The following is an 11,393-nucleotide window of genomic DNA, read 5'->3' on the forward strand; positions in this document are numbered from 1 at the left end:
GAGTGGGGCGGGCACCAGACCTCGGCCCTGCCCCCACACCCACACCATTTGCCTGCAGCGGGTTGGCAAAGGGTCACTGGTGGTCCTGGTGGGGTGGTTTATAGAGGCAAATGCAAGTTGGACAGGGCATTCATTTTAAAAGGGAGCACTTCTTTGCACCAGCTTGTTTGGACCAGCCAATGTGTTTCTCTGGTCAGGCAGCTCTCAATTGCCTTCCAGGCTGGTACATTATTCTAACCCCTTGCGATTGGAGGCAACTGCTTTCAATCAGTGATGTCACCAGAGAGTCTCTGCAGGGAAGCAGATCCAAAATGGCAGGTCTCCTTGGAAGTTGAGGTCGAAGATCAGCCATGATCTTATTGAATGTTGCATCAGGCTCGAGGGGCTGAATGGCCTACTCCTGCTCCTAATTCTTATTTTCTTATGTTATCAGAAGTACAATCTCAAAATTTGTGAACTACACCAAATTGGGAGGTGCAGTTAATATAAAGGAAGACTACAATAAAATCCAGGAAGACATTAATAAGCATACAGAATGGGTGTGTAATTGGCAAATTAATATCAATATTAATAAGTGTGAGATGGTGCACCTTGGTAGGAAGAATAAAGAGGCCACATACTCCTCGGATAATCAGTCTGAATGGGGTAGATGGGCAAAGGGATCTAGGGGGACAGATACATAAATCATTAAAAGTAGTGACGCAGTTTAGTAAGACTGTAAAAAAAAAAGCAAGCCAAGCACCAAGATTCATTTCTAGAGGCATAGAATTGAAAAGCAAATATGTTTTATTAATCTTAAATCGAACCTTGGTTAGACCACACTTGGAGTACGGTGCACAGTTCTGGTCTCCATATTATAAAAAGAATATAAAGGCATTGGAGAAGGTGCAAAAATGGTTCACAAGGATGATACCAGAACAAAAAGGATACGCTTATCAGGAAAGACTGGGGCTCTTTTCTCGAGAAAAGAGAAGGTTGAGGGGTGACCTAATAGAAGTGTTTAAGATAATGAAAGGGTTTGATAGAGTAGACATAGAGAAAATGTTGTGGTGGAGATCCAAACAAAGGTTATAAATATCTTGACAGATCAGAAATGCTGGTTTTCGGTGCATGCACATTGCGGGCCGAAAACCGGCTTTTGTGAGGCCAGGATTTCAGGGCCAATATGTTCCTTTGGCCTGGGAAATTGTTTTAAACTGGAAAAAAAAATATGATTGTATTTTCTCTGCATATATAAGTTGTGGAGTTCCTTGTACAATGCATACCCTCTGTACATTTTTTCCCCATTTGATGTGGTTAGACATTTAATGTATGAATTAATTATTCTTGCGTCCTAGCATTGGCAGTGCTGAACAATATAACTTGATGACTAATATCCCTGAGTACGTTATACCGATCCACCTGAGATTCTTTATGAAAATGTTTCTATAGTGATAAGAGTGTTTAGTCTGAACCTGACCTTTATCTCCTTCTTCTGAAATTATCACTGTTAAAGAAAATGCTACGTTTTATATGCAAAATGTTCAGATAATTAAAATTATTCACTCTCTCTCTTTCCCTCCCTTAGTTATTACTATTAACAGAGTGAAGCTGAAGATTCTTTTCTCTTTTGACAGGGTGAAGTCTGCCTGTGTACAAGCAGAATTTTTGTGCAAAAGAATATTTACAATGAGTTTTTGGAGAAGTTTGTGGAGAGTGCCAGAAAATGGAAAGTTGGCATTCCTTCTGATCCAACTGCCAACATGGGTGCTCTTATTAGCAAAGAGCATCTCGAAAAGGTTTGTATGCACCATTACGGGCTGTGGTTCCAATTAAATAGAAAGGCGATTTCAAAAAAAATCTTGAACAATTCAATTTTTTATTTTTGATCATTGATGAATGAATCAAAAAAAAATATTGTTGTTTAGCAAAAACATGTTGAATATGCTTTGTATTGAAGTTGCTTTAAAAAAAACAGTCCCTCCTGAATTTGCCTGTGCCTTCTGCCGTACTTCCTCTCTAACTGGTGCCCCGCAAGGGTCTGTGCTGGGGCCTCAACTATTCACTCTATTTATTGACTGATTTAGATAACACAATAGAGAGCCATATATCCAAGTTTACCGATGACACAAAGATAGTTGGCACAGTAAGGTAGGCGGGAGCATAAACTTACAAAGAGACATGTGGCAGATGGATTTCAACATAGGAAAGTGTGAGGGCATCCATTATGGACCAAAAAAGGATAGATCCAGGCATTGTTTTAATGGTGAAAAGCTAGGAACCGTGCAGGTCCAAAAACATTTAGGGGACCATGCACACAGATCACTAAAATGTATTGGTCAGGTCCAAAAAATAATTAAAAATGCTAATGGAATCTTTGCCTTTATATCTAGAGGACTAGAATATAAAGAGGAGAAAGTTTTGCTACATCTGCTTAGATCACATTTGGAGTATTGTGTACAGTTCTGGGCACCACACCGTACAAAGGATAGATTGGCCCCCAGAAGGAAGCAACTGGATTCGACTCGGGTGGGGGGTGACCAGGACAGGGAAGCTGCCTAGACCCCTGAAGTAAAATATTTATTTGGCACATTAAAAAACAGTCTGAAGGACAGAAGGAAAGGTTTTCCTGGGGATATATGGGACTGGGCAGTCTCCCACCTGGATGACAGAAGGCACCAGAGTTTCCGGACTCTGGGCTTGATAACTCAGTTGGCAAAGACTGAGCCATACGGACCAGAAAGGCCTAGGTTTGATCCCTTTTCTGTGTTGAGCCAATGGATCTAACCCTGTGCGGCAGGAAGCAAGCTGCATTCGACCTCAATACCCGTGAGAGGAAAATTTCAGCCATGGTATCTGCTGCCAAAACATAATGTAAGGACTCCTGCTGGAAAGTGTATATGTTTGGAAGATGGGGGAGGACAGGATAGGCACAACTGTGATACCATGATTGAATCTGTTGCTGTTGCACATTTTGAGCTCACACATTAAGAATGACCAGTCAATGAGGTACCAGAGCATGCCAGTGCAGCCTTCGGTTGCCTGAAGAAGAGAGTGTTTGAAGACCAGGACCTCAAACCTGGCACCAAGCTCATGGTCTACAGAGCAGTAGTGATACCCGGCCTCCTATGTGGTTCAGAGACATGGACTATGTACAGCAGGCACCTCAAAACACTGGGGAAGTACCACCAACGCTGTTTCCGCAAGATCCTGCCAATCCATTGGCAGGATTGGCGCACCAACGTTCGTGTTCTCGCTCAGTCCAGCATCGAAGCATTGACCACGCTCGATCAGCTCCGTTAGGCGGGCCACATCGTCCGCATGCCTGACACGAGACTCCCAAAACAAGCGCTCTACTCAGAGCTTCGACACGACAAGTGAGCCCCAGATGGGCAGAGAAAATGCTTCAAGGACACCCTCAAAGTCTCCTTGAAAAAGTGCAAAATCCCCACCGACCTGGGAATCCCTGTTCCAAGACCGTTCAAAGTGGAGGAAGAACATGCAGGAGGGCGCTGAACACCTCAAGTCTCATCGCCGAGAGCATGCAGAAACTAAGCGTGTACAGCGGAAGGAGCGTGTGGCAACCCAGGCCCCCCACCCAACCGTTTCTTCAACCACTGTCTGTCCCACCTCTGACATAGACTGTAGGTCCCGCATTGGACTCTTCATTCACCTGAGAACTCATTTTTAGCATGGAAGCAAGTCATCCTCGACTCCGACAAAATGACTAAGGAGAAGGAAGAGGGTGAAATTAATTTGAATCAGCACTTTGCAGTATTGTTCCCTTACCTCATCCCACTACTGCCAACACCTTCATCCATGCTTTTGTCACCTCATGGTTTGACTTTTTCAATCCTTTCCTTGCTGGGCTCTTGAGCTTCACTCAACACAGACTCCCAACTCATCCACAGGTTCGCCACGCACATCCTATTCTGTACTCAGGGAATTATAGACCGGTTAGCCTGACATCGGTGGTGGGGAAAATGCTGGAATCAATTATTAAAGATGTAATAGCAGCGCATTTGAAAAGCAGTGACAAGATCGGTCCAAGTCAGCATGGATTTATGAAAGGGAAATTATGCTTGACAAATCTTCTAGAATTTTTTGAGGATGTAACTAGTAGAGTGGACAAGGGGGAGCCAGTGGATGTGGTGTATTTAGACTTTCAAAAGACTTTTGACAAGGTCCCACACGAGAGATTAGTGTGAAAAATTAAAGCACATGGTATTGGGGGTAATGTACCGATGTGGATAGAGAACTGGTTGACAGACGGGAAGTAAAGCGTAGGAATAAACGGGTCCTTTTCAGAATGGCAGGCAGTGACTGGTGGGGTATCGCAAGGTTCAGTGCTGGGACCCCAGCTATTTACAATATACATTCATGATTTAGATGAAGGAATTGAATGTAATATCTCCAAGTTTGCAGATGACACTAAGCTGGGTGGCAGTGTGAGCTGTGAGGAGGATGCTAAGAGGCTGCAGGGTGACTTGGACAGGTTAGGTCAGTGGGCAAATACATGGCAGATGCGGTATAATGTAGATAAATGTGAGGTTATCCACTTTGGTGGTAAAAACAGGAAGGCAAATTAATTATCTGAATGGTGACAGATTAGTAAAAGGAGAGGTGCAACGCGACGGGTGTCATGGTACATCAGTCATTGAAAGTTGGCATACAGGTACAGCAGGCGGTGAAGAAGACAAATGGCATGTTAGCCTTCATTGCTAGGGGATTTGAGTATAGGAGCAGGGAGGTCTTACTGCAATTGTACAGGGCCTTGGTGAGGCCACACCTGGAGTATTGTGTACAGTTTTGGTCTCCTAATCTGAGGAAGGACATTCTTGCTATTGAGGGAGTGCAGCGAAGTTTCACCAGACTGATTCCCGGGATGACAGGACTGACATATGAAGAAAGACTGGATCGACTAGGCTTATATTCACTGGAATTTACAAGAATGAGAGGGGATCTCATAGAAACATATAAAATTCTGATGGGATTGGACAGGTTAGATGCAGGAAGAATGTTCCCAATGTTGGGCAAGTCCAGAACCAGGGGTCACAGTCTAAGGATAAGGGGTAAGCCATTTAGGACCGAGATGAGGAGAAACTTCTTAATTCAGAGAGTTGTGAGCACATGGAATTCTCTACCACAGAAAGTTGTTGAGACCAATTCGTTAGATATATTGAAAAGGGAGTTAGATGTGGTCCTGACGGCTAAAGGGATCAAGGGGTATGGAGAGAAAGCAGGAATGGGGTCCTGAAATGCATGATCAGCCATGATCATATTGAATGGTTCGGGCCTGCACCTATTTTCTATGTTTCTATGTTTACTCAGTCCCATTACCCTATCCCTTCTGTCCTTACCAGCTCCACTGCCTAATATTGAATTAAAAATGTTCAACCCTCTTTATAAAGACCACTCTATTGGCCCTCACACCGTTGCAACCTTCTCTCGTCCACCTCTGATGTTCCAGCTCTGGCCTCCTTTGGATTCCTCTCCCCACCTCCACTCCACCTGCAGTGGCAGAGCCTTCCGTCGTTTTGGCTGTACACATTGGATCTCTCTCCCTAAACGCTTCCACCATCCTCTCCCCTTCAGAGGCCTCCTGAAAACATACTTCTTTGACCATGCCTTTAGTCCCATCCACTAAAACTTCTATTACTACTCAGCATCTGTTCTTGCCCTTGTGAAACACCCACGGAGCATTTTACTGTGACAAAGGCATTACATAATTACAAGTTGTTATTGATTAAGTTTAACAGTAGGCTTTACTGGATGATTTGTATATCAAAAATGAAATGAGTTTTTTTGCCAATAATAATGAATTCACTGTTTTCCTGAACAGGTAAAGGGCTATGTCAATCTAGCCAAGAATGAAGGAGCTAAAATCCTCTGTGGCGAAGGAATTGATTCCTTGGAAATTCCAAATAAAAACAAAACTGGCTATTTTCTGTTGCCCACAGTAATCACAGAAGTAAAGGATGGCTCACGCTGTATGCAAGAGGAGATCTTTGGTCCAGTGACCTGTGTAGTACCCTTTGAAAATGAAGAAGAGGTTATCCAGCGAGCAAATAATGTGAAGTATGGTTTGGCTGCTACCGTGTGGTCACGAGATGTAGGCCGGATACATCGGGTTGCCAAGAAGCTTCATACCGGAATGGTATGGACCAATTGCTGGCTTATTCGTGACCTGAATTTGCCATTTGGTGGCATGAAAGCCTCTGGAGTTGGCAGGGAAGGGGCCAAAGACTCATATGAGTTTTTCACAGAGGTCAAAACCATTACTATAAAACACTGACTCTTCACACATAATGAGTGAGTGACACATTAACTTTAAATAATTAAAATAAGTAATTGTTTTAAATGCAAAAAAATTTTATAGGAGAAAAGTATTTAAATTATATCCATCCATTGTAATTGTGTGGAATAGAGTGCCATCCAGGATGCTTGGGGATGGTCGACTGCCACACCATGGGGGATGGGAGAGAAAGAATAGCCATGTCTCAGTATGTGGACTCTGCTGAGCACAGAGCAACATTGCATCAAAGTCTTCGAGAGGTGCAGGTCTCCAAGAGGATAAGCTGATATCTGGTTGCCCTCCGAGCCTCCTCAAGGGGACAGACGGGGATGGATCAGGGGAAGTAATACCATTAAATAATAATTCATAACTAATAGTAATGTTTTATCAGGAAGAAATACAGCCTTATAATCGTGTTGTACTAGTGAGGTACGGATCTGCAGTATTGTCCATACATGTGGTGAGAGGCAATATGTCATATAGTTTATATCAGCTGAACGCATCACTCATCTGAATACATTAAAAATATAAAATGTAATTTTGAAAAATAAAGTGAATTATGAACTATATTGTCTTGATTTTGTTTATTTTAAGTTGCCCAGTAAGTTGTCTGAGAATGGACACTGAGGGGTGGCAAAGTGGGCCAGCACACTGTCCATTCACCTCCAATAAGATAGCTGTTGTGAGGAAAGACTTGTTTCTCTGCTGACAATGGGACCCTAAACAAAATGGATTTGGGTGTTCTTGACCCTATTTCTTGATCCTACGCATATTTGCTCAATGTCCTATCAGCAGAAATTAGTCTGTTTCTGCACCCAGGCTATTCCAGCTGGGCAGTGAGACCATTTATTTACATTAGTCATTGGCAAGAAGCTGGCATTTTGCCTTGAAGTTATGGTTCCACCCACTGGCGAAGGAGTGCTCTGACATCAATCAGATGTTCTGATTGGTGATTTTTTAACGCGGGTGATAACCCATTTATTTACATGTGTTACCATCATTGCTAAAGTAACACTGATCAGAAAATTCAGGCTTAAGTGTGGGTCAAATGCTTTTCCTTCCCACAAAAAAACAATTTATACCCAAATAGAAGATAATGCACAATTGGGTACTAATGGAAGTTTGGTTGGGTGTTGGGCCTCGAACCTCAATAACATCAAGTCGATTGTGAACAGCCAGCCAGTGAAGACTAAACAAAGACTGGGCCCCTGCTAGCATTGTAGTGGTCCTTGGGTAAGTGTGGGCCAGGAGTCAGGAGATCAGAGGCCAGGAAGGAGGATCGGAGGCCTAGGGTCTGGAGATGGGAAGCCAGGGTGGAATCAAGAAGCTGGGGAGGGGGATCAAAAGTCGTATCGGTGAGGGATGGGGGGAATTGGTGGCGATCAGGAGGAGAGCAGTGGCCTGCGTTCTTTAAATGCCCCTCCCGCTCTTCCTGGCTCCACAGTGTCGGAACAGTGGGAGGCATTCAAGGAGGAGATCCGGAGGGCTCAGGCCAAACATGTGCCCTTAAAGAAAAAGGGTGGGAATAACAATTCTAGAGCTCCCTGGATGTCTAGAGACTTACAAGGGAGGATAAAGAAAAAACGGAAGATTATGTCACAAACCTGTGGCGAAATACTGTAGAACCCCTGGAGGAACATAGAAAGTTAAGAGGTGAAATTAAAAAGGATATTAGGAATGCTAAGAGAGAGCATGAAAAATTCTTGGCAAGTAAAATGAAGGAAAACCCAAAGATGTTCTATAAATATATTAAGAGCAAGACGGTAACTAAAGAAAGGGTAGGGCCTATTAGAGATCATGAGGGTAATCTCTGTGTAGAGGCGGAAGATGTTGGTATGGTTCTTGATGAATACTTTACGTCTGTTTTCACAAAGGAAAGGGGCAATGCAGATATTGCTGTCGAGGAGGAGTGTGAAATTCTGGATGAAATAAACATAGTCAGAGAGGAGGTATTAAGGGGTTTAGCAGCTTTGAAAGTGGATAAGTCCCCAGGCTTGGCTGAAATGCATCCCAGGCTGTTGAGCAAAGTAAAAGAGGAAATAGCAGAGGCCTTGATCATCATATTCCGGTCTTCTTTGGAATTGGGCATGGTGCCGGAGGACTGGAGGACTGCTAATGTAGTACCCTTGTTTAAGAAGGGAGAAAGGAATAGGCCGAGTAATTACAGGCCTGTCAGCCTAACCTCGCTTGTGGGAAAATTATAGGAAAATTTCCTGAAGGACAGGATAAATCTACATTTAGAAAGATAAAGATTAATTAGGGACAGTCAGCACGGATTTGTTAAGGGAAGATTGTGTTTGACTAACCTGATTGAATTTTTCGAGGAGGTAACCAGGAGGGTCGATGAGGGTAGTGCATACGATGTAGTGTATATGGACTTTAGCAAAGCTTTTGATAAGGCCCCACATGGCAGACTGGTCACAAAGGTAAAAGCCTATGGGATCCAGGGCAAAGTGGCAAGTTGGATCCAAAATTGGCTTAGAGGTAGGAAGCAAAGGGTAATGGTAGATGGATGTTTTTGTGACTGGAAGGATGTTTCCAGTGGGGTTCCGCAGGGCTCAGTACTGGGTCCCTTACCTTTTGTGGTGTACAAAAATGATTTAGATTTGAATATAGGGGATGTGATTAAGAAGTTTGCAGATGCCACTAAAATTGGCTGTGTAATTGATAATGAAGAGGAAGGTCATCGACTGCAGGAGGATATTAAGCTACTGGTCAGGTGGGTAGAACAGTGGCAAATAGAATTTAATTCGGAGAAGTGTGAGGTAATGCACTTGGGGAGGGCTAATAAGGAAAGAGTATACACATTAAATGGTAGGCCACTTAGAAGTGTAGATAAACAAAGGGACCTTGGAGTGCTTGTCCACAGATCCCTGAAAGTAGCAGGCTGGGTGGATCAGATGGTTAAGAAGATATACGGAATGCTTGCCTTTATTGGCTGAGGAATAGAATACAAGAGCAAGGAGGTTATGCTTAAATTGTATAATACTCTGGTTAGGCCACAGCTGGAATACTGCATGCAGTTCTGGTCGCCATATTATAGAAAGACGTGATTGCACTGGAGAGGGTGCAAAGGAGATTTACATGGATGCTGCCTGGAATGGAGAATCTTTGCTATGGGGACAGATTGGATAGGCTGGGGTTGTTCTCCTTGAACAGAGGAGGCTGAGAGGAGACCTCATTGAGGTGTGTAAAATTTTGAGGGGCCTGGATATAGTGCATAGCAAGGGTCTATTTCCCTTGGTGGAGGGGTCAATTACGAGGGGGACATAGTTTTAAGGTAATTGGTGGAAGGTTCAGAGGGGATTTGAGGGGCAGCTTCTTCATGCAAAAGGTTGTGGGGGTCTGGAACTCACTGCCTGGAAGGGTAGTAGAGGTAGAAACATCCACTCCATTGAAAAGTTATTTGGATGGGCACTTGAAGTGCTGTAATCTGCAGGGTTATGGACTGAATGCTGGTAAATGGGATTAGATTGGATAACTTCTTGTTGGCTGGTGCAGATACGATGGTAAGTACTACAGGGAATCAAATACGGCCAGGGTGATCTCCTGGACTAGTGTCGATTACCTGGATGGGTCGAAGAGGAATTTTCCCAGATTTTTCCCCTATTGACCTGATTTATAATTTTTTTTCCTCTCCCAAGAGATCACATGGCTCCGATTGGGGCGGAGTGTAGAATGTTGCAGTGCAGGGGGTGTCGCAGTTGTGTGGGGCGGACTGGTTGAGCCGGATGCTCTTTACCTTTCCGCCATTGTTCACTGTTCATAGCTTTATATGTAACTTTCAGGGCTGCTGATCGAGGGCCGTGTGGCTCTTTGTCGGCCGCGCAGACACGATGGGCTGAAATGGCCTCCTTCGGCGTTGTAAATTTCTATGTTTCTATTCCCACTCCCCACCTACAAGGCACAAGTCAGGAGTGTGATGGAATACTTTCCACTTGCCTGGATGCTCAGCATCCATCAAGAAGCTCAACATCAGGACAAAGCTGCCCACTTGATCGGCACCCCATCTACCACCTTAAACATTCACTCCCTCCACCCGTGCCGCAGTGTGGCTGCAGTGTGCACCATCTACAAGATGCACTGGAGCAACTTGCCAAGGCTTCTTTGGCAGCACCTCCCAAACCCGAGACCTCTATCACCTAGAAGAACAAGGGCATCAGGTACATGGGACACCACCACTTCCAAGTTCTCCTCAAAGTCACAGAAACATAGAAAATAGGTGCAGGAGTAGGCCATTCAGCCCTTCGAGCCTGCACCGCCATTCAACAAGATCATGGCTGATCACCCACCCCAGCACCTCCCCCCCACGCCCCCTCCACACCCCCCCCGACCCCCGCAGCCGCAAGGACCACATCCAACTCCCTCCCGAACACATCATAGACCATGCTGACTTGGAAATATATCGTTTTTCCTTCGTCGTTGCTAGATCAACATCTTGGAACTCCCTCCGTAACAGCACTGTAGGAGTGCCTTCACCACACGGACTGTAGCGGTTCAAAAAGGCGGCTCACCACCACCTTCTCAAGGGCGATTAGGGATGGGCAATAAATGCTAGCCTTGCCAGCGACACCCACATCCCAGGAACTAATAAAATAAAAAATAAGATAAGTAAATTTCAAAAACAAATCTTTTTGGTGGTAGGTGCTGGGCCGGCTTCCACGAGATCAACCATGGGGACTTCAAACAACTGTTAGGCCCCTTGTTTGCATATGCTGCTTCATGCTTGGGCACTACGACATTTTTTTTACCTTTCCCAATATGGCAGGCTGCGCACTTTTGGCCGTAAATTCATTCACGCTTCTGGCCACCATATTGTGGGCTCAGTAGGCAGAAAAGCAGGCACTGTGTGTCCGAATTTATCGGGTTGGAGTGGTGATAATGATTTTCTTGAGTTACTCTGGAAACCATTCTAAATATAAGTGCTGAAAACTAATAGCAAATTATCAATTTAATGATATCTTCTTGTGCTACATTAATTACCCACATTAGGCTAAATGCTCCCATGGTCACAGAATAAATGCAAATGTTGGCACTATAAGCAGTCAATGTTGTGGGAAGCTTTATGCATGTCTGTAAAGAAAGTCTTGGATTTATATAGCACTTTTCACGACCACTG

General features: G+C 44.2%; 1 protein-coding gene across 2 annotated transcripts in view; it reads left to right on the forward strand.

Annotated features, from left to right (window-relative positions):
• The window catches only part of aldh8a1 (aldehyde dehydrogenase 8 family, member A1), a 63,531-nt gene extending 56,759 nt beyond the window's left edge, over positions 1 to 6,772 (forward strand). For both annotated transcript variants that reach the window (XM_070884504.1, XM_070884505.1), the window contains exons 6-7: positions 1,617 to 1,778; positions 5,822 to 6,772. In XM_070884504.1, the coding sequence (XP_070740605.1) occupies positions 1,617 to 1,778; positions 5,822 to 6,274 (615 nt within the window). In that variant the 3' untranslated portion in view covers positions 6,275 to 6,772. The remainder of the gene's footprint in view (positions 1 to 1,616; positions 1,779 to 5,821) is intronic.
• Positions 6,773 to 11,393: the final 4,621 nt, after the last annotated feature.

The sequence above is a fragment of the Pristiophorus japonicus genome, chromosome 7 (genome assembly GCF_044704955.1).
Source record: "Pristiophorus japonicus isolate sPriJap1 chromosome 7, sPriJap1.hap1, whole genome shotgun sequence".
Taxonomy (NCBI): Eukaryota; Metazoa; Chordata; class Chondrichthyes; family Pristiophoridae; genus Pristiophorus; species Pristiophorus japonicus.